This window comes from Paramormyrops kingsleyae, chromosome 11 (assembly GCF_048594095.1).
Source record: "Paramormyrops kingsleyae isolate MSU_618 chromosome 11, PKINGS_0.4, whole genome shotgun sequence".
NCBI lineage: Eukaryota > Metazoa > Chordata > Actinopteri > Osteoglossiformes > Mormyridae > Paramormyrops > Paramormyrops kingsleyae.
Genome location: NC_132807.1, coordinates 5,831,930 through 5,856,051, shown reverse-complemented (window position 1 = coordinate 5,856,051; position 24,122 = coordinate 5,831,930). Strand labels below are relative to the sequence as shown.

The window sequence follows — 24,122 nt, the reverse complement described above, 5'->3', positions numbered from 1 at the left end:
CCTCCGCCTGTCCGTGTTGGCGTCACTCCCGGGCAGGAGTCTCCAGAGCGCTCCCTCCAAGCCCTGACCTAGTTCTGAGGCTCTGCGGTCCAGGTAGCTGAACGTGAAGCACATTATTTGAGTTTTACTGACGCAAGGGCTGGTGTGGGGGTGGGGCTGGGTGTTTTCTTCCTGTCCAGACGCCACAGGGATGGGAGGCAAGCAGTCTTTCGTCAGCCAGTCGCCGACCCTGGAGAACATCCAAGCAGCCTATGCAGCTGGGGACAACGGGAAGGCGCAGGAGCTGATCAGGATTTCTTGCTCGGAAAGTGCAGGAGGCAGGCCGGAAAAGGTAAGGGGGGTGTCATTCTCCCTGCTTGAGATTGTGGGGGGACGAGGGGGGGGGTTAAAAGGAGACGTTAACCGCTGCTAAACTACAGAGGCTGACAGCTTGTATTTAGCATAGCTGAACCGTTTCGGTTTCACGGCCAGAGATTTGGGCCTGCCAACACAATCATCTTCCTACATCTTAATCTCCAGCCTTGGAATGTGGATCCCTGGAAATCCCAGACGTACCGCTAAGGCCTGGCGTCGTAGTGATTAGCTGGAAGGCACGGCTGGTGGTAATGGGCACAAGCTGCTTGCGGAGCGCCACCGGGAAGCAGGGGTGGTCCTGATTCTGAAAACATCATGGCTGGGAAGGAGAGGGTCTGGCGGGCAGCTCGCAGGAAAATGAGAGAGGATAGCAACACTGGGCTGCAGCCGTGCCGGTCTCCGTAGCGACGGCGGGTTTTTGCACTGTCCCTAAGGGGTGCATGTCGCCCCCTGTCCCCTCTGATGAGGGACTAGCTGTGCTGCTTTTCCTTCCTTTATCGTTTATTACGCTCCCTGCCTGAGGAAGTGGGTGGTCCTGAAGCCGGAACTGTTGGGAAATGTGCTGTGGTTCTTGGCGTACGTCGCATCTCCAACTGTGCATCTCCAGCGGCAGTGCTGCAGCTGCTTATCCGGCGTGTAGGTTTCCCTTCCCATGTTCAGCCGTTTGATTGCGAACTGGGTTTGTTTACCTCCTGAATGGGTCTGTTTTGAAATCCGTGACTCTGGCTGCCCAACAGTGTTCGGCGGGTGGGTGGGCTTTTGCCTGTGCAGGGAGTGCAAATTGTGAACTATATCAATGAGACAATCTGTATGGGAAAAATTCTTAATGTCATCTAACAGAACAATACTGAAAATAATGTAGATTTGTTATAGATATTGTAGTAAATGTGATATTGATAACAACCAAGATGTCACATTAAGCATTTTGGAAGGAAACGCTAGTACTTGAGTTATATCTTCGCCTTGGAGGTAAAATAACCCCCCAAAAGAGAGAAATCAAACCTTGCATCTTTCATGTAATAAACAGCAACATATGCTGATGCCGGTAGCCCTTGTTAGCTCATGCTTTTGTACGGCATGGTTGACAACTGTATGAGAACCCTTCTTCACCAGGTAACGGTCCTGAGGATTTATTTCAGCAAAACAAATTGCGCCAAATAACAGATTTGAGAAATAATGTCTCAAGACTTTAATAAACAGGAAACAGACCGAGAACAAAGACCATTCTGTGTGGTGACCTTTGATCTCTGTGGCTGATGGTGAAGCGTTGCGTATGGTGGTGGCCATGTTGTACGCTCCTCAAAGGATCTTTGAAGGAGGGCCACACTGAATGTTCCAGAAACCCCCCCTCTGCCGTCAGACTCTAAGTGGATTCAAAAGTAGAGGAAAGGTCAATGGCAGCATGTATTGTGTCTGCAATTAGATTAGCGATGAGCGATGATATAGTGTATCAATGCATTATGGACTCTGTCATCCTCCAGGGCCTAGTCGTGCCTGTCTAGGCAGGCAGATGTACATGTTGACAGCACTGCATCTGACCGCTGCTGTCCATAGGTGTCAATCCATCCTGGAGACTGCAGTAGAAATTAAACTAGTCTTTTTTTTAACTCAATGTTATGTTCTTTGTCTTGGTATGATTGAGATGCTTTCCATGTTTATTGATGGGAGGAATAATCTACAATGACCCTGAACGGAGCTTGTTGGTGCGACAGAAAGTGACGCGATGCAGTTGTCCTAGAACAATGTCGATTCACATGCATGGAGGAAGTGACCCATGGCATTTACATGGAGAGAGTGATTAATCAGTGTTTTTTTTTTTTTCTTTAAAATTTTTTTTTTTTCCCTGAGCATTCCACAAAGAGAAATCCTCGTTTCAATTTCATCTTATTTTGAAGAAGTTACATCTGGGAAACCAACTTGAGCATTGATTTAAATTTTGTGGTGGTGGTGGTGGTGGGGGGGGGGGGTAGTGCAACAAATATTCTAGTGTTATAAGTTCTAGTGGGAAGTGTGTTGGTGGGTCATCCAGTCAGACTGATCTTCTGCATGTTTTCATTTTTAATTTGCTCTGTCTCACCGCTGATCTGTTATCAGTCTGAACTTAAAAGGTCTTTTTCAATTTCAGTTTAATATACAAATGTGTTTCTTATGCATAATTAAGAATGTGGTTGAGCGGATAACTGTAATACTGCAGCCTAGGTTGTAACCTTTTAAAGGATCAATCTTTTAAACATTAATGCTTGGCACTTTGACTAAGTCAGGGGTGGCCAATCTTATCCGCAAAGGGCCGGTATGTATGCGGGTTTTCGCTGCAGCTCCCTAATTAGATTACTAATTAGAGGACTGATTGGCCCAAAAACCTGCATACACACCAGCCCTTTGAGGATAAGATTGGCCACCCCTGGACTAAGTGATGTGTGATAGTGCCTCCTAGTGTATATTATGGGTCATTACAGCTATTAAAAATACATCGTCAAAGTCTTCCTTTTTTGGCCCCTTTTTATAATGGGTTTTTCAGGCACTTTTCTGATTTTTTTTTTTTGTTGCCATTTATATATTTATACATGTCCTTTCATGTTCCACCTAATGTTTCTGTCTGCCTGTCTGTCTTCCTTCCCCACACTCATTTGACTGTGGCTCCAGCATGACCTCCTGTGCGTGGCGGCCAAGCACGGTGACATCGAGAGCGTGCACTACCTGGTGAAGGAGGCCAAGGTGCCCGTTCCCCGCGAGCCGCTGGAGGACTGCCCCGCCATCCTGGCCGCCCACTTCGGGCACCACCTTGTGGTGCGGGAGCTGCTGGAGGCTTTGCCAGGTGGGCCCACCTGACGTGGGGCTGGGGAGGGGGGGTGAGCGTTGACTCCTAACCGCATCGGAATTCCCCCACAGTGCCGTGCGTGCAGAGGGACCTGCTGAGCTGGATGCTGACCACAGCTTGCGAGCAGGGTCACCTGGAAGTGGTCAAGCTGCTGGTATATAGCTACCAGGCTGACCCGGAGGGCTGCGGCATCCGCAGCAACGAATTCGCCGTCATCACCGGCCTGCCGCTGTATGCGGCCGCCCGTGCAGGTGGGTGGGGCCTCGCCTGTCCCGGCCTGCAGATTTATGGGCGGATCAGCTCAGGCTGTCTGAGATCTGTGGCAGGACCTGCTTCACTGTATAATTTAAATATTATATCGATACGGTTTCATATGTACTAAAGCCTTTTTTACAAGATTAATTGATGAACAGGAAAAACAAATGATGGTATCGTGGATTGCTTTGCACTTCTCTTTTTAAAAAAAAAAAAAAAACTTCCCCTTTTTGGGCACGATCCTGGGAGTTTTACTTCCCCCTTGTGAGATGGGAGCCACAGGGGGTTTTCGGTGCCTGGCGCTCACAGGCCGTCTGTCTTCCAGGGCATGAGGAGATCTCGTCTTTTCTGCTTCAGAATGGGGCGGGCATCTCATCCTACACTCTAATGGACCACCCCGCCTTCGCCAGGCAGCTGCTGAGGGGCCGCTTCATGGAGCCAAGTGACGCAGACGCCGGTGGGGGGCCCCAGGATGTGAGTACGGGGGGCTTGTTTCCTTCCGGGGAGCCCGGGCTCCTCTCACTCTGACATGGTGGCGCATGGTCCTCCGTGTTCATGTGTGTTAACACGGCTGCTACTCTTACTGCCTTCTGTAAAATCCATCATTTAGGAAACTTGCGGGGTTTCCAGTAATCTCTGTACCGCCCTTTAGCATTTAGGTCTGCTCAGGAGCTGAGCTCATTCTCTAGCACACGGGTCGACTAAATCTGTCGTCTTATGTGACCGCAAACATGAGACGGGGGACCACAGACAGAACCATGTTGCTCCTGACCATAATCTGGATCTTTATTAGGGGAAAACTGCAGCCTCCATGTGGTTAATGGGGGTAGTGAGAAAAGAAAACTGCTGTCCCAGCTAAAAATGAAGCTGAACAGGCTTGGCGGGGGGGAGTGAACCAGACCGTAACCTCAGGTCATAGACCATTTGGGTCCAAGAAACGCAGAACGCACCAGTTTGTAGAGCTGGTCACAGATTCAGCTATGCAGACTCAAAGCGCACATCACCTACTTTTTGCCAATGCAGCCTTATGCCAAATGTACCATTCATTTAGGACTTGTACTGTTCAAATGGAAAAATAAGAGCAAAATTTCCCTGACTGTCTTAGCTACTGGGAACATTTTGCAGACCGCATAACCCTGGTGAAACCTTATGTGTTGTTTTATAATGCGAGGCAGTTTTTCCTTCCCATAATGCCTTGCTGTTTCTGGTATGTGTAGAGGTGTGTGTTGTTGCTGTAATGAGTTTTGTGGGCCCCCCTGTCTTGTCGTATCTGTGTGTCTGACCAGGCTCTCTCCATCCGTTGGTGTGGCTTGAAGCTTCCATGGCTGGACCTGGACTGGTTCATGGACCTCTCGTCCCGAATCACCCAGCTGGACCTGTCCTCCAATAGCCTGTCTTCCCTGCCCTCTGTCGTGCCCTGGGGTCTCATCCACCTCCAGACCCTGGACCTCTCCAGCAACCAGCTGAAGGAGCTTCCAGACACACGGTCCTCCCAGGAGATCATCTGCAGCCAGTGAGCCAGCCGCGTGGGCCAGGGGTTGCACTCTTCCATCCGAGGAGCCTTCTGAAATATTCACTTCCCCTAAGCCAACATACCATCTTCACATGTGATAACAGATTCATCCTTTTTTTCCATTTACTGCCCTTTTATAAAAAGTTATTTAAGTACCAGCTACGCACAGCAAAGGGGTCGGCATCTCCGGGTCCGGGTCCTCCAATTTACATCCGAAGACCAAACTGGGGTGACTTGTCATACCCAAATTTCCTTCTGTAACGAGACTGAGAACAGAGACTGCCCCCTTGTGGTCAGTGTGTCCCTGGCCCGTGCCACTTGGACTGACGATGCTCCTCATCTTGCTCACCCCCCTGGTTTTGGTTTCTCCGTTCTGAAGGTTGCGCGAGGTCAACCTGTCTCAGAATGAGCTGAGCAGCCTCCCCATTGGCCTGCTGCACCTCACAAGGCTTCAGAAGCTGATCGCCACCAAGAACCAGCTGACCTCCCTGTTTGAGATACCCAACGGTACAGTGCTTTACGAGATTGCCGAGCAAAAGGTCCATCTGATGCATGCTGGACAGCAGGGGGCATGATGGGTAAAAGCATAGTGCAGTCAGCAGAATAGTTCCTGTCTTTGATCCTGGGAGGGAATCTGCTTTTGTCCCCTGGGGCTTTAAATGAATGGCTTAGAATAGGGGTGGCCAATCTTATCCGCAAAGGGCCGGTGTGTATGCGGGTTTTCGCTGCAACTTCCTGATTAGATTACTAATTAGAGGACTGATTGGCTGAAGAGTCCTCAGAACTGGGTTTGAACAGCTGACCTATAGGTTATCCCAAAAACCTGCATACACACCGGCCCTTTGTGGATAAGATTGGGTACTCCTGCATTTTGGATTTTGAAACTGGAGATTTTGTTTTACGTGTAATGCATGCATTTGTAGGAATGGGTCAAACCACAAGGATTTGCATTGGCGTATATTTTTTTCAGTATTAATTGATTGTTCTGCTCCCAGAACTTCAGCTGTGGCTCTGAACCCCAAATTCCGCGGCTGAGTTACTGACACTTGTGCGTCTAAATATGTGTTTGCTGCCTGATAAGAGTCCAGTTCAGTGCCCTATTCACGGCTCTCTTCTCTCTCGCTCTCTTTTTCTCAGGAACCAACTGGATTGGCCTGCGCAAGCTGGAGGAGCTGGACGTGTCCGACAACGGCCTGATGGTCCTCCCCACCTTGATCCTGCACTGCCTCAAGTCACTCGTCAGCCTCAATGTGTGCAGAAACAAGCTGAGCCAGTTTCCTGAGCCGTGGGCCTGCCCATTGGTACGTGCCAGGTCTCACCTAAATTGTAGTGCTGCTGATGGTGTACTGGAATGTGTGGGTAGTGCTTCACAACAAAACTGGTTTAGGGGGTTTGCATCCCACCTCCTCTATGTGGGGGTTGCACATTTTTGCCAGATTGTCTAGGCCAGTGTTTCCCAACCCGGTCCTTAGGGACCATCAGACACTCCATGTTTTTGCTCCCTCCCAGCTCCTTGTCAGACAGTGCACATTTTTTCCATTAGGGAGCTGAGAGGGAACAAAAACCTGGAGTGTCTGATGGTCCATAAGGACCGGGTTGGGAAACGCTAGTCTAGACAGGCCATGGAATTAGGAATGAAATTTGATGCCCTTTGTTTGCAGTTGTGTTTGACTTACAGCAGCCCTGCTGACGGCTTCCGTCTGAGATGGAGGTGCCACATTGACAGTCCTGTGACTCTCCTACTCTGCAGAAGTGTTGCAGGGCCTCCTCCAATGCGCTTGAGTTCCTCCCCAACACCATCTCCATGTTCTGGAAGACACTGAAGGATGTGGATTTCTCGGAGAATACCCTCAGAGAGCTACCGCCGCACATCTTTGAGCTAGAAGTAAGTCTGGTCACACAGGAAGCGCAGAAAACCTTACTGATGAACACACCTACTCTGAGTGGGATTGAAGCATGAATTCTGGTTCTCCACAAGATGGCGTATTTGTGTTTCACATCACACTGCTAGGGCAGTGATGGGTACATGGTGGGTGGGGGTAGGAGTGAAGCTCGAGCAGGAAAGCTGGTAGGATTGTACGTTTCAGTCTTGATCAGATTGCATGACACGTATTACTTTGCAAACTTTGCTGAATGATTGAGAAATGTTTGAGGTATATTGAAGTTTTTATTACATGTGTATTAGATGGTATACAGGGATTCATCCAAAGGTGACTGAGCCATGAAATTGGCTCCTGATGTTGTGGGGGTTTGGGCTGGCCTCCCTAGATCTTTCTCTCGTGTCCTCGAATGTCATGAATATCTCTGCCTATGGTGACACTGAACATGGCCACCTGTTCCTGCCGCAGGGCCTGGTCTCCCTGAAGCTCTGCGGTAACCAGCTTTCCTCCCTGCCAGCAGCCGACAGGTGGAAGTGCTCCCAGCTGAAGAACCTCGATCTCTCCAGGAACCAGCTAGGCAAATACAGGTAAGTCGTCCCCCCCCCCCCCCACCATGGTCCCTGTGCCGGTCACTTACAGGAGCATCCATGCGTAAATCAGCGGGTGTAAGATTAAACGATCGTTTCTGCAGTTCCCTCATTGCGGTACTATTTCTATGTTTACAGTAAATACGTTTTTTTGGCAGTAATTTGCAAAACTGACCTGTTCTAGGAGTGACACAGGAACAAAGACCAGGAAGCTCCCTTTCTTCACTACCTGGAGCAGGAGGGACCCAGAACCAGGTAAATGAACCTCACTCATTCATCTGGAGTGTTCGTGTTGGACAGAACCAGAGCGTGGCCCTGTTGGTTAATCTCTGGATTCAGGCTCTGAAACTCATCATATGCCTGCTGTCTCATTGGCAGTGTCTCCCATAGAATTTCCCATAATTCTGCGGGACTCATTGGAAGTGCTTCTCCTGAGTGACAACCAGCTGGAGTGTGTGCCCCAGTCAGTGTGCACCCTGAGAAATCTCTCTGAGCTCTATTTGTCCAAGTGAGTCCAATGGCTTCCTCCGCAGAGACCTCTCAGAACACAGTGTGTCTGGACTGGGCCATGCAAATGTGGACTAGCAGTAATTGTACTAGCCATGATGTTGGGCATCTCGGGAGCCTGGGCTGCTGGCTGTGGCGATTTGAGCCCAGATGAGTTTCTCTGCAGCAATCCTGGCATTCGGGAGCTACCGGCAGAGCTGGGGCTGCTGTCCAACCTCTGGCAACTCGACACTGAGGATCTGAGCATCAGCAACATCCCAGCTGAGGTGCGGCGTGAAGGTATGCCAATCTAGGTGCCCCATGTTGGCCACGGCTGGCTGAGAGAGCTCTTGGCGATGAGCAAATATTGTGCCATCGAGAGAAAGGAACACCAACACCCTGTAGGCCAGACCAGATGAATGTGTGCAGGCCAGATCTGAATGATATAATAAAAGAAGGTCTATTAAACTGGGACTGTCTGTTCTCTTGTCTTTGGTCACAACCTGTTTTAATGTTCCTGTTAATCGCTATCCTACGTCATACCATGACTATTTTATATATTCCTCATCAGTAAGACTGCCTGCTGTCCCACCCCTAACCCCGCCCCCACCTCTCTTCCTCAGGCCCTGCAGCCGTACTGGCTTTCCTGAGGGCTCACCTTCGTAAGGCAGAACGCTGCAAGATGCTGAAGATGATTGTGGTGGGGCCACCCCGGCAGGGCAAGACCACGCTCCTGGAGGGCCTGCAGACCGGTCGGCCCGGGCAGTTTCTCGCCCAAGAGTGCAGCGTCAGGACATCTACGTGGGAGCTGGAGCGGCCCAGCGGGGTCAAAGCCACTGTGAGATACCGCCCTGAACCCCCCCCCCCCCCACTGCCTGTGCTGCTGTACCAACATTGCCCTGGTGCAGGCAGTCGCTGTGTATTTGTGATAGCAGGCAGTTTGGTGCCCAAGCGGCAGAGAACATGGTGCAGCGGTTAAGCAGACAGACCTCTCTGCTGTAGCACCTCTCATGCTCATCGTCTTGTCAGTAGGCCACCTTTTAAAACCACCGGTCTGCCCTCCCCAGACAAAGGGCCGTGTTACTGGGTGTGGAGCTGCTGGAATAGCGGTGATCTGGCAGTAACCTTTCTGTCGCCCCCATTTGTGTCATTTCCCAGAATGACTTTATTTAGCCCACTGGGTGTCTTCAGGGTCAGTATAGAGTGTTGCCCGGCCTCCATGGTCCTGGGACGCAATTAGTCAGTCATTCCGCAATCTGCCTTTTCCACCCTAAATCTGTACGGTGGTGAAAATTTATTGCCTATAAAATGAGTTGTATATGAGGGGGGGGGTGGAACATGAGCCTGAGTGAGCTGTGGCTTGTTAATGGCACCAACATTAGCTAGAGTCCTTGGTGTGGTGGTGCAGATTTCAGGCACAGTGGGCCTGTATAATAGGATCTCCCACATATATGTGCGTGTGTCATCTGGACACAGTGACGTAGGTGAAGGGTTAACTGGTGGCCCTTGGGAATTGAAGCATAGACACCCTCCCCATATGAAAGTTCCTTGAGTCCATGGCAGTATTGTTTGTTTGGTTATTCTTAAGCAGCTATTCTTAAAAATTTTAATTGAATTGAAAAGCTTTATTGCAGCAAAATGTAATGTGTGAGACAGTTTGACAACATAGAAGAAACAAAGAACAACAAAAAATGTAATTTACTATAATGTGTGTGTGTGTGTGTGTGTGTGTATGTAGCAACAAGAACTGCAGTTGTAAGATTAAATAGTAGCTATAAAAATTAAATGCATATGATGGAGGGAGACTTGTGTATGTTTTGTAGGAACTAAATTAAGGGGAGCAAATCGGAGGACTGAACAGGAAGGGAGTGTTACTATGGTGACGATATATTAATGGTCTAGGCCAACGGTGTAGGAGAGTGGAGTTCATGAAAACCCGAGGCGGGCTGTAAATGAAGGAGGTTCCTGTGAAGGTTCCGGGTGACGGTCCAGAGGGGTCGTCGAGCTTCCCTGCTGACTGTGATGGCGTGGACACCGCCCATCGACTGACAGAGACATTTGTTCTTCCCCCGCGGTGAATAGATGGATTCAGTGGAGTTCAACGTGTGGGACGTGGGAGGGCCGGCCAGCATGTCCACAGTCAATCAGTGTTTCTTCACGGACAAGGCGCTGTATGTGGTCATCTGGAACCTGGCTCTGGGAGAGGAGGCGGTGGCCAGCCTGCAGTCCTGGTTGTTAAACATTGAGGTGAGGACGGGGGCCCACCGGCGCGCTCTGGGCAGGGCTTTCCCCGCTGCCCTCTCCTACAGTGGTGCATTGTGGGTGGGAGGTGGTGCGCTGACGCTCCATGCTCGTGTGCCGGCCCCCTGGATGCCATACTATATGTGATTATTCTAGTCGACCTAAACTGTTCCTTAACCTCTCATTCAGTACAGGGTTGTCTCGGGCAGGGGACATCCTAGTGGGGAGTGTCAGTTCATCACAGGACAGACACAGTCACACATTACGGGTAATTAAGGGTCACTAGTTCAGCTGACTCACCATTTTCTGTGAGAATACTACAGTATTCAACCCCACACAATACAGTTGAATTAGCTAGTTCATTCAGAAGTCAGACAAGCTGCTTAACTGCAGGAACAATAGTTCAGTGTATTCTTTATTTTCTTTGTTTCCGTTTGTTTCTTGTGCAAGATGTCACTCTGTCTGTGTGTGTGTGTGTGTGTGTGTGGCCCTGACAGGCCAGTGCCCCTAATTCTGCTGTGATAGTGATTGGCACACACCTCGACCTCATTGACACAAAGTTCCGCATAGAGAGGATTGCAACGCTGCGCGCCTACATCCTGGCATTGTGCCGATCGCCATCCGGTGCCAGGGCCAGCGGTTACCCGGACGTCACCTGCAAGCACCTGCAGTAAGTGTCCGCTGGGCCTTAGCTCCCTGACCTTAGCGTGTGTGGCCCGTCCCTGAGTCCTCGCCTCCTGCTCTCTCCCTTAGTGAGGTGTCCTGTAAGACATCGGAGGGCCTGGATGGCCTGAAGAGGCTCATTTACCAAGTGGCCTGCACCATGAAGGACGTCAGCACCTCCTCCAGCGGCCACAAGCTGGTGGGGAGACTGGTGGGTGCCATCTGGCAGCAGTGGGCTTTAAAGGGTGGTGGTAGGTTTCAGGAGGACGTATATTCAGTATGCAGTGGAATGTGGTTGGTAATTGCTGGTTATTGAGAGGAATTTGATGGGCCTTGCCTGAGTAGTAGGTCTTGTTTGTGGGCATGATGGGTGATGGTGGATCTCTGTGGGTATCTGGTGGAGATGTCTGCTTTGTGGATTACATATGAGTATTGGGCTCGGCTGTGTCTCACTGAGGTTCCTCTCTGCAACCCACAGATCCCGAAAAGCTACCTCCTGCTGCAGGACGCTGTGATCGCCGAGCAGCAAAGGCGGGATGCAGAGGATGAGGTGCAGTACCTCACTGACCTAGAGCTGGAGAAGATCATTGAGGAGAATCCAGCTAGTGACATAAAGGACTATGAGGACCTCCAAACCGGTAACATGCCGTCTTAAAATTTAACTAGGAGTCCTGGCTGTCAAAGCTGTTAGCACTCTGTCCATTTGAACAGGCCTTTTATTCTGTTAGACCAGGTCAAGGTAGTTAGCTTGTTTAACCCTCTGGAGTCGATGACATCGTCGGCGATGCCGCATATCTTTCTCGTGTATTTCAGTTCATAACTCGCTGAAATCTTATTATAGAAACAAATGCTGATTAAATCCATAATCTGTCGTCTTTTCAAAACGTCCATTGTCAGAAGTACAGTGGTACCTCAGTTCTCAAACTCATTAGAACTTGAATTTCTTAAGTCGAACCAACCAGTTGGGAAAAAAATGACCTAGAACTCGATCTGAATCTCAGAAGTCAAACCGTGAACGCCGACCTAAGAACTTGTACGCGTGGGGAAATGAGTCACGTGGCACGTCTCTCAGCGGAAACAAAGGGTAAAGCTTCAGTCTCAGCCTCGCATTCGCTGTGATAGCATCGTGCATGTTTACACTAGCTGAATACATATATTTAGACAGTAAAAATACATTTAGACAATGATAGACAGTAACAGTAATTATTGTTATATAATAAAATACATTTTAAAAATAAAGATTTCTTATTAATTATTTTAATATTAATAATAAACCATTAATACGTTTAATTATAAGAATATTGTCGTGCCGAGCGGGGATGGAACGGAGACAAAGGCGCAGATGTCAGGGTATCTGGGAATACGGGGTTTAATTACAGGTAAGGCAAGCAAAACGCAGACGGACAATACAATAACCGGACTGGGGAAACAAACTCAAACGCGGACGAAATAGAGGGCTAATGACAACAACCAGAAACAGCTGATCACACGGGGATTCCACATGGGGTTAACGAGGGGGCGTGGCACACGGAAGGAACGGACCATCGGAGCAGGACACATTGTTTGGATACATTTATTTTCTTACTTTACAAATTACTGTTTTGATAAATGTGCTTAGATGTGTTTAGTACAGTATATGCTCTTCTTGTTTTGTTCGGTTCATTTTGTGTTTAAATGCTAAAAAAAACGTTTAGGTGTAATTTTTTGGGGCCGGGAACCAATTAATTGGTTTTCCATTACTTCTTATGGGGAAAATTTGATCAAAACGCGAACTTTTTAGGATTCGATCTGGAGTTCTGAACGGATTAAGTTCGAGAACTGAGGTACCACTGTACTAAAGTTTTTAAAATTAAATTGGCAAAAAAGTAAACCATGTCACCTTACTTTGTTTTACCTGCATCGGGGGTGTGTAGTGCTGCTCTCACCCGAAGATCGCTATTCACATTCTAAGTAGCCGCATTATCGCATATACATCCCCATCAGCGCCATAAAAGGGGGGGGGGGGGGGTGTGGCCAAGTGTGAATGGCTCATGCATACACATGCAAGTTGCTACACATTCCATGAAAGGAGCCAAAAAGTGACATGAGCTTTTTCTTATTTATCCAACACCATTTAGTCATCTTCATGTAGCCAAGACTTTGCTGATCAGATATCTGGGATCAAAACAAACTTCCACCATTGCTTACTATGTACTTGTATAATGTTTCTGCAAGTGTTCCAAACTGCATTTTGCAATGTCTATACTTTGATGTCAAATTACAAACTTAAATCTGACATATTTACAAAGTACACTAAGATTAAGATGAGTCTAATGCCAAAACAGATGTATAAGAAATAATTTGCCATGAAGTAAGTTTGATATTGAATGAAATGTGTGACCATGCTCCAGTCAGTGAAGGTGTGTTCCCTACCCCTAGACCCCCAAGGGTTAAGCGTATCTGAACAATATCTAGATACAGATGCGTCGTTATCAGTCACTTCCTGTTTTACTGAACAATGTTTAAGCCATGTACTGCAAAGCTATTACTTGTAACAGAAGTCCAGCTTTTCAACTTTTTGTGAAATAAGGTAGCTAGTGATTTGGGCTGGCCCTTGATTTCCCTGGGAAGAAGCTTTTGAGGGATAGTGGCATCGATCTTACAGAGTTTGTTGTGGTGTGGTTAATCCTACTGTAACTGTGACCCCCCCCCCCCACCGGCAGCCATTGGCTTCTTGATTGAGACCGGCACCTTGCTGCACTTTCCGGACACCAGCCACGGACTCTGCAAGCTCTACTTTCTGGATGCCAAGTGGCTCTCCGAGTGCCTTGAGCGCATCATCAACATCAAGAGCTCGCGCTCCGTGGCGCGGAATGGCGTCATCCGCGCTGAGGACCTGCGCATGCTGCTGGTGGGCACTGGCTTCACAGAGCAGACGGAGGAGCAGTACTTCCAGTTCCTGGCCAAGTTTGAGATCGCCCTGCCCGTGGCTAATAACAGGTTGGACCTTGCAACTCTGTTTCTCGAGCTGCAACTACAATAAATTAATAATGACAGGCTCCTCTAATCAGATTCCATTTTTTGAGAGGAGCTTTTGCCTTAGGTTAACCATACAAACGAATGCTGAGATTTCTACCTGGCTTTTTGTGAGATGTACCATTTCCAAATCCACAGTTACCTGCTACCTCACCTCCTGCCCCCAAAGCCTGCCATGGACATACATTGCTTCCGGCAGCAGACCACCAATACCATCCAGAGACTGTTTAAGATGAGTTTCGTGCCTGCTGGCTTTTGGGAACGTTTCATTGCCAGGATGCTGATAAGTCTCACAGAGATGGACCTCCAGGTATTCCGCTATATTGCCATAGGGGATGGGGCCTCAGCAAAAAACTCAACCAACACAGCAACAAATTTTACTGGAATCCCTACAGTTTAGTTTAGTCTTTCTTTGTTTTTCCCCCAGACTTTTGAAAGCAAGAGAAACTCGAAAAACCTCCGAAACCGTAACTCGGTTATTTACAGCTTTGCCGGTAACCAGCAGAGGAATCGGTGCAGCACATTTAGAGTCCGTCGCAGCCAGACTATCTACTGGAAAGAGGGCCTTCTGGTCACCTTCGACGGGGGTTATCTGAGGTGAGCGGGGTTCAGCTCTGTATCGCTAGCCTTCACCCTTAAACAGATATCTTCACCCACAAAGAGTCACTTTCATAACTTTGTATTCTGTTAGTGTTCTGTTCTGTTAGCTTTCAGCTTTGGCTTGAGTGACAGGATGGTGGTACCTTATTGATTCATAAGTCAGTGTCTCAGCTTCACAAGCTTTGGCATAATCATGGCGTGGCGCTGGCGGTGGTTGATTCACTGCCGGCATTGTTCCCTCATAGTGTGGAGTCGTCAGACCTCAACTGGAAGCAGAAGAAGAGTGGTGGCATTAAGATCATCTGTCAGTCAGACATGCGTGACTTCTCAGCCATGGCCTTCATCACGGATCACGTTAACTCGCTGATCGAGCAGTGGTTTCCCGGTGAGATCCCACTTTTCCTTTGAGAAGGCCTATGTTTGGGGGTGGGATATGTCATTGATATAAAGCCCTTTGCTGTTCAGCAATTAAATGCTGTTCTGACAGAGTGCTTTCATGTGCAGCACTGACGGCCAGCGAGAACGATGGCTCGCTGCTCATGGAGCAGTACGCACCGTGCTCCATCTGTGTGCCAGCGGCCCGAGCAGGACCCCGGGAGGCGCGGTCAGGTGCTGTGCACCTCTTCAACATGGCAGACTGCGTGCTGGCTGCGGTGGAGAAGGAGCATGTTGTGTGTCCCAACCACCCACAGCAGCCTGTCCCCCTGCAGGAGCTGGTACCTGAGCTCTTCATGACAGACTTCCCTGCACGGTAACAACCCCCCCCCCCCCCACCACCACCATCCAAAGGCCTCTGTTTCTCTACACTTGGGCCACTTTTCCACTGCACCAAGTACTCTACTTTTGGTACTTCAGAAAAGTACCAGAAGAGTGTTACTTCTTACGTCCATTTTCCACTGGCGTAAAAATTGGTATAGCCGCTGAATAACATCATCACAACGCATGTCGGGGTATTTTGTACTGAATTTCAAAAATGGCTGTAATAAGAATATTGGGCTGGGTGATGGGGGATGTGTAATATTAATACCTGCACCACATGTTATACCCATGCAATCCATACATCTTAAGGACCATGATAGTCAGCTGATTTGAGATCAGGCTTTTTCACACTTTTTACCTTCATACTGTCTGAACGCTGGGGTTTAAGTTTCGCGAAAACATTTTAACTCCATCATAGGAAACAACTTGGCAAGCGTTGCGATTTTACTGATTTTTCAATATTATCTGGAATACGTTAACAAAATCACTTTGAAGCAGGGCTCCAGACAGAACAAAAAAATTTGGGAGCCATTGGCTCCTAAACCCAAAATATTTAGGAGCCAAATGCTTTTTTTGGGAGCCATAATCTCTACCGCATGCCAAATGTGAAATAAACAACTAATATTTACTTGTATTTCTTTGGTCTACCTCACACTGCCTTTCCTTTCTCCTATCTGGGCTATTTCACTTGCCGACTAGTGTCCTCTGCAAGGTCTTATAAAAAATAATAAATGACACATAAATTTGAACAGTGCAAATGTTTACTAATAAGCAATACTCTGACATTCTTGTGTTTCTTACTCTCACCATGCTTTTTCATAGTTTCCTTTTTAAAATGGCTCGTACCACAAATGAATTCTGTTTTACCAGCAATTTCTTGTCCGGCTTGCACAAAAGCTGCAATACGTCTTTCCCTTGTCATACCGTAACCAAACGAACTCCAGTAACCAAGCCGCTTTAAACTGTCTTCCAGGCGTCGGAGCTGCGGGCGCAGAAGACTTTGCTAACGGGACGGAGTTGTCATTCTTTAATAACTGTACATTTCCGGACGCCGGTGGCTGTACCTCAGATAACCCACTGACTGAATTATCTTCGGTTCGTTCAGAAGTAGACAAGGCAGGATTTGGACTAGTGGGCACTGAGAAAAAGTCAGAAATTTTTCGTTTGGCCATTTCGCGTGTTACATGGAAACTTAGAACATTTGGCGTGTTACGTGGAAAGTTAGGACGGAATTAGAGGAGTAGTCGTGGCCCGATTCTCTTCTATTTCGGATCCCTTATCGCAGCAGTTAGCGAGATGACATTTGAAGCAGAGTGGGCGTGTCAGATGATGCCTCCCTTAGGTTTGGTTTTAATCACGTGATAGTGTTATAGGAAAGGTAGACGCGGGCTGAGAGTGTCCGCACAAAATTAAAAGCCGTTTCTGCTGCTTTAATTTTAAAACTTTTCTTAGATTGAGAGGGAGAGTCGCCACCGGCGACTAGAATGAAAAAACTAGTCGCAAAATAGAAAATCAAGTCGCATTGGCGACCATTTTAGTCGCCATCTGGAGCCCTGTGAAGTATACCTCCATTGCTTTTGCATGAGCCCTGCATGCACTGAAACAATCATAATCATTTTCATGTTTTGTTGTTTAAGTAATTCCTAGACAGTTTTGTGAGAAATTTATTTACTTTGAACTTTTTTTTTGCGGTATAAATATCTCTGTATTTATTGCAAGAAAATCACATTGCAATATTTGAAATTTTTCCAATATTGTGCAGCCCTAGTGTATTACAGCAAATTCTTTATTTCTTGTCATTCCATCCATGTCTTGTTTGATCTGTTATTCCGACCAGATCACAATTAAAGCTTTGGTCTCTTTCCAGGCATTCATTATATATATATATATATATTTTAAATTTAATTTATTGTTTTGTAACTACACTTTTTTAGGATGGCAGATGTATTTTGTGTTTGTGAGGCAGGTTATTTGCATGGTTATTTGCATGGTTATTTGCAGGTTATTTTGTGTTTGGGAGTCCCACCCCAAAGTACTGGAAAAAGTACCCCAGCTGGTTTGGTACTTTTGGTACTGGTACCTGCCTGGAAATCAATGGAAAAGGGAAAGTGTCACATTTTTGTTACCAATTGTAGGGTACCTGGTGCAGAGGATTAGCACCCTTGGTGTTTGTGTGAATGCTGCATCAATGTGGGTGGCTGCCATATCTGGAAAGCTTGGCTAGATTTTGCGTTTCCAAGTGTCTGCCTTTGCCAAGTCGAAGTGTGTGTGGATGTGTGTTTGTGAGTCATGTGTCATGGACACGTTCCACATGCACCCACACGGTTGAGTTAAGTTTATGGTCCTCTGACTTTCATTGAGTCAGCATGAATAGTTTCCATGACGCTTCATACTTTTCACCCATCTTAGGAGAGGAGGGGTTCATTTTTGTAGCAGATTACTAAGCTGGTTTGAAATCCGCGCTGATTGAAATCGCCTCTGATGGAAACTCCTCCATGCCCTGCCCCTGCCCTGGCTCACGCCAGCGATATACGGACGAGAACACGCAGCCCAATTCACAGATCAGCATAATCAGTTGCCTGAGATATTCTCTTACACAAACATTCCCTAATCCTGAGGAAGCAGAAAAATATTGACTGAATACTGCTTTCTTGGATTGTCGGTGCCACCAGCTAATCTAAAAAAAATAGCCATATCTGTGTGTCCTTGCATACACGTTATTAATTCTGGCTGGCGGATCGGATGGGAAACAGGATTTCTAGTGTTTGTTAGTGTTTGGGATTGAAATGTTTATTTAGCTTTCGCATTTGCATTTGGAGAGAGTTCCAGCACAGGTCTTAACGGGACTCCTAACCAAACGAGTTATCATTATGGCCAGGCCACAAATCGACGTTGGGTTATATTAAGTCACGGTAACGATTTGATAATAAGACAAGCTACATAAGATCAGCAAGGATCTTTGTAGCAGCCTTGTGGATGTGGCAGTAAGTTGGAGGTGGAGATCACACACCACAAACCTCTGAACTCTATTCCAGCTTGTTCCTGGAGAACCAGCAGCTGGAGTGCAGCAGGGAGGAGCAGGACATCCTGGGCCAGGGGGGCAGTGGGACTGTCATCTACCGGGCCAAGTACCGGGGCGAGCTGGTGGCCATCAAGCGCTTCCACTTCAAAAAGTGCCGACAGCTGTCCCTGGCCTATCGCACAGGTATAAGTGGGTGGGGCCTAATGGGGGGGGGGGGGGTCTTTCTGGCTTGCGTGGTAGTTTTGTAACAAATGGTCATTGGCTTCTTTAGCCAACATCCCCTTGACAGCCATTGGGTGACCCGTGGTCCTATAGGCAAGCTGTAAAGTACCCTCCACCTCGGTTTCCCGAAGCAAATCAATAACAGAATACACTAGTTTTGTGGGGCTGCTTGGGCCGGTGTCTTCACTCCCACTGAAGAGGGGAATGTAGTTCCCCACAAACGCCTCCGAAGTAACAGCTCACCAAGATCGAAGGCAAGCTACAGTCGGCAGCTCCTCCACCTGGTCTTTCACTGTATCACTCCAGGTGACCTGCCCTCTGAAGGCAGGGCTGTAATCGTGTTGGTGGCTGACTGCTGTGCTTTGGGGCTGAGGGGCACTTTAACACAGCAGGCCGCCACCCAGCTGTGGGGCCTCCCTCATAATCGGGTCTTGTGCGAGCTGCGAGTGTGTGGCTACGAGTATGCAAGCCACAGCTGGCCCTCTCTGGTGTTTGTGATTTTCTCCTAATCCCTCTCTCCCTCCCTCCCTCCCCCGCTGTCGTCTTCTCTTTCTCTCACTTCCTGTCTCATCCTATACCCTCATTACACCCCCCGTCCCACGGCACAGTGTGGTCCGCCTTCGGCCTTCCCTTGCCGTTTCCCTCCGACAGCCACATGGTTTCTGGAACGCCCCCTCTCGTTCACCCCTGTTCCCAATAACAACGCAAATCAGTGTCGTGCGGCACTAATTGCCTTTTCCTATCTGAAAGGCTTTCACTTTTTATTATTTTATTTTTTAAGCTGTTTTATTATACGTCCCTCGTCCTCATTAACGAGGGCATTGGAGACAGGCTTGTAAAAACCTTGCTGAGAGAAGCATTAAGCAACTTAATGACCCTGCAAGTCTGCAGGATGTGCTAAGTAAATATTTATACTGCTTTTTCTTGCCGACTGTTTGTTGTCAGATACGTTCATTCAAGCGCTTGTTTGTTTTGTTTGTTTGCTTGGTAAATTATACTTGTAGTAATGTTTGTTCTGGGCCAACACGGTGTGGAAAGTAACCCCTCTGGCGTGGCACTCTGGTAGACGTCGTGCTGATTGTGTTTGTGTTGCCAATAACACACTATGTGCAAGCGGTAGCCCTCGCTTGTGAGCCGATTGCTGCCTTCGCAAAATATGAAGATTATATAACACAAAAGACCATATGTCATCATTAAAAGTCAAGAAGGTAGTTTTTTTTTTTTTCTTTTTTGCGGGTGTGGATCTGGTGGAGCTTCCAGTTTTACCCATCTTTCGTTTTTTGTTTCATTGACCTGTACGAATCTCACTTCCTCCTCCTGCTGGGACAAAAACACTTTCTATATTTGCTCAGTCACAGAATACCTCCTAGGTGATTTATGAGCCATGGGTGAAATTACACTGTACTGTAAGCTATTTAAGCTCTGGGTTTTGGTGAAGCCAAACGTTACCTTGTAAACCGTTTCCAGTTACATCAGGGGGAGGGGATGACTACCTGCTGGTTTGGGTCTCATGCTGAGAGACTCTACGAGCCCAGAGGGTCTGCCCCCTAGGTCACTGGCCAGAGGCCAAGCAGAACCTGGCTGGGCTGGGCTGAAAGAGCTACTGTTCGGGGGTGGCTCTGACCCGTTTGTTTTGTGATCTACGGGGGCATGAAAGGACCTTGTTTTCTTTTTGAAATCCAACACCTCTCGTAGGGGTTTAGTGCCACTCAGAGCAGCCTGTCGGCCACTGGGCTTGAAGCCCGGGGTTTAACGGTCGAGATCAGCTCCGGCTGTAACTCAGGCAGGCGGAAACGGGGCCTTTTATTTCCCGGCCAAAACATATAGTGGGTTCACCAGGTTGTAACACTGCTGTTTTGCCGGCTGTCCAGTATGTCTGGGAGTTAAAATGTATTCAAAACAACCAGAGTATATTTGACTTGCTTTTGTCAGCCTGTATAACTTGCCGATTAACGGGGTTCTTTGCCGTGCTGGGGATGCCTGTGTCCACACAGACACCATGATGAAGCACTTGCAGTCCGTGGATGCCAGCAGGACCTTCTCGGAGTTCCGGCAGGAGGCCAGCATGCTGCATACGCTGCAGCACCCCTGCATTGTCGCACTTCTGGGCATCAGCATCCACCCGCTCTGTTTCGCCCTGCAACTGGCGCCACTGGGCAGCCTCAACAGTGTGCTGGAAGAGCGGGCCAAAGGTACAGCAGGCAGCTCGCCCCATACGCTTTTTTTTTCTTGCCTGCTGTTCATTGTCAGACACGTTCATTCAACAGCTTGTTTGTTTTGCTTGTTTTTCATTTGCTTGTTTGTTTGCTGTTTGCTTGGTAAGTTACACATGTGATAATGCTCATTCAGGGCCATCACAGTGAGGAGGGTAACGCCTCTCACGTGGCGCTCTATTAGATGTTGTGCTGATTTTCCAGCCGCCTCCCCCAGATAATGTGTCAAAATCAAATTCAAATGTTTTTGAAAGGCTGTCACCCACAGCTGTCTGTCACCCTCCCCAGGTATGCGCTACATGCCCCTGGGGCATATGCTTACCTTCAAGGCGGCCTATCAGATCGCCGCCGGCCTAGCCTACCTGCACAAGAAGAGCATCATCTTCTGTGACCTGAAGTCCGACAACATCCTGGTCTGGTCGCTGGAGGTGTGCCAGCCGGTGAACATCAAGCTCTCGGACTATGGCATCTCTCGTCAGTCCTTCCATGAGGGGGCGCTGGGGGTGGAGGGCACCCCAGGCTACCAGGCCCCCGAGATCAAGCCTGGCATCGTGTATGATGAGAAGGTACCGGCCACCATCTTATGGTGTATGTTGTGGAATGTGGTGGGGGGGGGGGGGGGGGGGGGGGGGGGGGAGCCTTCGGACCTGCTTGGGGAGATGAGAGGCTCTAGGATTATTGATGTTGGTACCCGATATTAGTATCGTGCCAAGACCTGATTTAACCGAAGGCTTCAAACAGATACAGGGCTTTATTTAAATTTTTTTTTTAATTGTTTTCTCCGGATCCTGTATTTCCGTGCTTGTTACACATCTGGCCTCCACTGTTCCCAGTCAGAAACTCAGCTGGCTTTGAGTCGCTGGCTCCGTGTTCCCCGGAGACGCTCCCCCAGAGCGGCTCGATGAGTGCTTCCTCTATAAATTGCCTTTGCAGCGAGATGCTCGCTGAGAGATTAGAGCCGGTGAAGCATTTGGGAAAATATATCCACCTCGCAGATTAAAATCGGTGCATTGATTTGTGTACTTTCCCCCCGCCTTACTTTGATGCCCTCTGCAGACTCTAATTGAGTTTTGACAGAAGGTGGTGTAATATTTTGAGCCTCCGCTAGTGACACATAGGACTCTGGGTCAGTAACCTTGTCCCAGGTAGCCCTTAACTTCGCAATAAAATCGTCTAAGCTGCTCACTTCATATTTACAATGAAATGCTAAGCGTTTGCAAATCACTCTGAGTAAACTTGTCGACTGGGCAAACATCGATGTTATTTACACTGCAAATAAACAGGAATCGACTTTATTTTTCGCTCCGTGTAGCAATTCAGCCTGTTATTAATGAACCATTTCTTAGAAATTCTTTCTACGACCTTAAAATGTTTCACATGCTTGGTGCATGATGTAATCAGAGACTAGTGGACTTCTCCTCTGAGCCGCCCCGCAGTCCCACGATTAGCCTTTTTATGGTATGTCTGTTGCTGCTCCAAGTGGCGGTTAATCATACTGCAGGCTCTTTGCCTTTGGACCCGGTGTTATGAAGGTCATCATTTCCATTGAAATTCCTTTCTGTAATTCATTGAGAAATGCTTTCCTTCCAGAACACAATCAGTGGTAATTTTAGGGGGATGCTGATGTCTATTCTGTGAGACTCCGCCACCCCGGGTTACTTGAGTGTTGTTCCGGCTTGCAGGTGGACATGTTCTCTTACGGCATGGTCTTATACGAGCTACTGTCCGGACGCAGGCCCGCCCTGGGCCAGCACCAACTCCAGATCGCCAAGAAGCTGTCCAAGGGTGTGAGGCCGACACTGGGCAGCCCGGAGGAGGTGCAATTCCACTGTCTGCAGAGCCTCATGGTGGAATGTTGGGACACCAAGCCAGAGAAAGTGAGAGCGCCCCCCACAGTAATGCTACAGGCTTGTAGATTGCGGCAGGGGATAATAATGAAGATTCGCCGCAGGAGCTCGCATTCCTGCTGTCACTGATTGCCGTTATCCTGCCTTCCCTGCTCCAGCGCCCTCTGGCTGCCCCTCTTCTCCGGCAGATGCAGGAGCCCAGTTTTCCCTGTTTCAAGTACCTGCTGTCCTGTGAAAATCATGACCAGCTCTTTCTGCCTGGCCAGCAGGGCCACAGCGCTGTGTTCTGGGACGGGGAGAAGGATGAGAGGTGTGTACGCGAGTCCCGCCCGGCTGGAGACGCGGTCCTGCCTGGGGAGGCCCACTTGAGGCTGACTAGCCCTGATAACGCTCATTACTGTCCTGTAGATAATTGGATTTGACGGTTAAACGTGGTCTATCACCTCGGCATGCTGTTAATTTACCTGAGGCAGGCGTGAATGATCATTTCAGTTGTGCTGCCTCCGTGGGGGCAGATATGTGCTTATCTCGCAGAGTAAGCGGACTCTTAATATTCACGAAGAGACCGGGCTGTAATGAAACCCATAATGGGTGGATCGAGCCCCAAAACGAGGGCCCTACGGGGTAATCGTTCTGCGAGCTCCCAGACAGAATGAGTAATCACCTCACTAGCTGAGCATGGCACCAGGATTCTGGATATCTAAAGCTAATTTTGGTTCTGCAAAAGAGGGCTTTTATCACTGGGTGCAGGTGTCAGTAGTTACCTGTGATACCTTCCCTGCAATCGGTTTGAGAGCCGAATCCCTCATCTCTGCATGCTTGGCTCACCTTTGCTCTAACCTCTGATCACTGACCCGTAATGATGTCATTCCAACCACGAGTGAAACCAGATCTGCTTATTTTCTCCCCACCCAGGGTGGGTTTTTCTGGGCCACAGTGCATGTGTGTTCACGGTGGCGGCCGCAGAAATCGCTCAGGGGTTGAGGCAAGTTTACATGGTGTCTCACAGGAACTACACGGTGGTGAATCTCGATAACGGTCAGACGGAGGTGAGGAGGATGCCCTGTCCTGGAATGAGACTAAGCTGCCAGCTGAAGACTGAGAACACCCTCTGGACGGCGACGGAGGTGGGCTTCTGGGAAATGCTCCCATAATCCTATTTATGTTACAGTGTTTAGCACAGTGAGCCTTTTTCAAACACAGAGGGAGATACGTGGACAGATTTGAGTGGAAGTCCAGCTGGGCACGTTTAATGGGGTTTCCTCAAAACGTAAAACAAATGTATTTAGATACGTCATGAAATCGGTCACCTGGCCTTGTAGAACTCCCCGGAATATCTGCTTAGCCTCTTCCTGCTCCCCCCCCACCTTCTCTGAGTAACAAGGGCTCATGGCAATTTTCCCAGGACCACAACATCTATATCTACAGCCTGAAGGAGATGTGTCCTCTCGGATATCCTCAGCGGCAGCTGGCCTGCCCGGCTGTGGTCACGTGCCTGTTCCTGGTGCCGGCCAAAAAAGAGGTAAGAGGGCCAAAGGGGTCCCATGGTGTTCATTCAGCCGTTAAGCCCTTCGTTAAACTAATTAGCTGTCCAGTAAATCACCTCAGCTGGGGTCAGTAAGGTGCTGATTAAATAGCATTCTGTGG

General features: G+C 48.5%; 1 protein-coding gene across 8 annotated transcripts in view; it reads left to right on the top strand.

Annotated features, from left to right (window-relative positions):
- lrrk1 (leucine-rich repeat kinase 1) overlaps nt 1-24,122 on the top strand; it is a 36,026-nt gene that overhangs the window by 8,457 nt on the left and 3,447 nt on the right. For 6 of the 8 annotated variants that reach the window (XM_072717904.1, XM_072717903.1, XM_023814079.2 and 3 more), the window contains 29 exons: nt 180-331; nt 2,998-3,169; nt 3,244-3,423; nt 3,753-3,901; nt 4,714-4,940; nt 5,320-5,447; nt 6,078-6,241; nt 6,691-6,825; nt 7,289-7,407; nt 7,592-7,662; nt 7,786-7,915; nt 8,081-8,193; nt 8,517-8,731; nt 9,976-10,140; nt 10,632-10,804; nt 10,888-11,008; nt 11,276-11,435; nt 13,500-13,776; nt 13,951-14,122; nt 14,240-14,409; nt 14,658-14,797; nt 14,917-15,163; nt 18,207-18,376; nt 20,410-20,607; nt 20,917-21,194; nt 22,311-22,505; nt 22,634-22,785; nt 23,485-23,602; nt 23,881-23,997. In XM_072717904.1, coding sequence (XP_072574005.1) covers nt 180-331; nt 2,998-3,169; nt 3,244-3,423; nt 3,753-3,901; nt 4,714-4,940; nt 5,320-5,447; nt 6,078-6,241; nt 6,691-6,825; nt 7,289-7,407; nt 7,592-7,662; nt 7,786-7,915; nt 8,081-8,193; nt 8,517-8,731; nt 9,976-10,140; nt 10,632-10,804; nt 10,888-11,008; nt 11,276-11,435; nt 13,500-13,776; nt 13,951-14,122; nt 14,240-14,409; nt 14,658-14,797; nt 14,917-15,163; nt 18,207-18,376; nt 20,410-20,607; nt 20,917-21,194; nt 22,311-22,505; nt 22,634-22,785; nt 23,485-23,602; nt 23,881-23,997 — 4,808 coding nt within the window. Of the gene's footprint in view, nt 1-179; nt 332-2,997; nt 3,170-3,243; nt 3,424-3,752; nt 3,902-4,713; nt 4,941-5,319; nt 5,448-6,077; nt 6,242-6,690; nt 6,826-7,288; nt 7,408-7,591; nt 7,663-7,785; nt 7,916-8,080; nt 8,194-8,516; nt 8,732-9,975; nt 10,141-10,631; nt 10,805-10,887; nt 11,009-11,275; nt 11,436-13,499; nt 13,777-13,950; nt 14,123-14,239; nt 14,410-14,657; nt 14,798-14,916; nt 15,164-18,206; nt 18,377-20,409; nt 20,608-20,916; nt 21,195-22,310; nt 22,506-22,633; nt 22,786-23,484; nt 23,603-23,880; nt 23,998-24,122 lie in introns of those variants that run through there. The other 2 variants (XM_072717907.1, XM_072717909.1) reach the window with 2 other exon arrangements.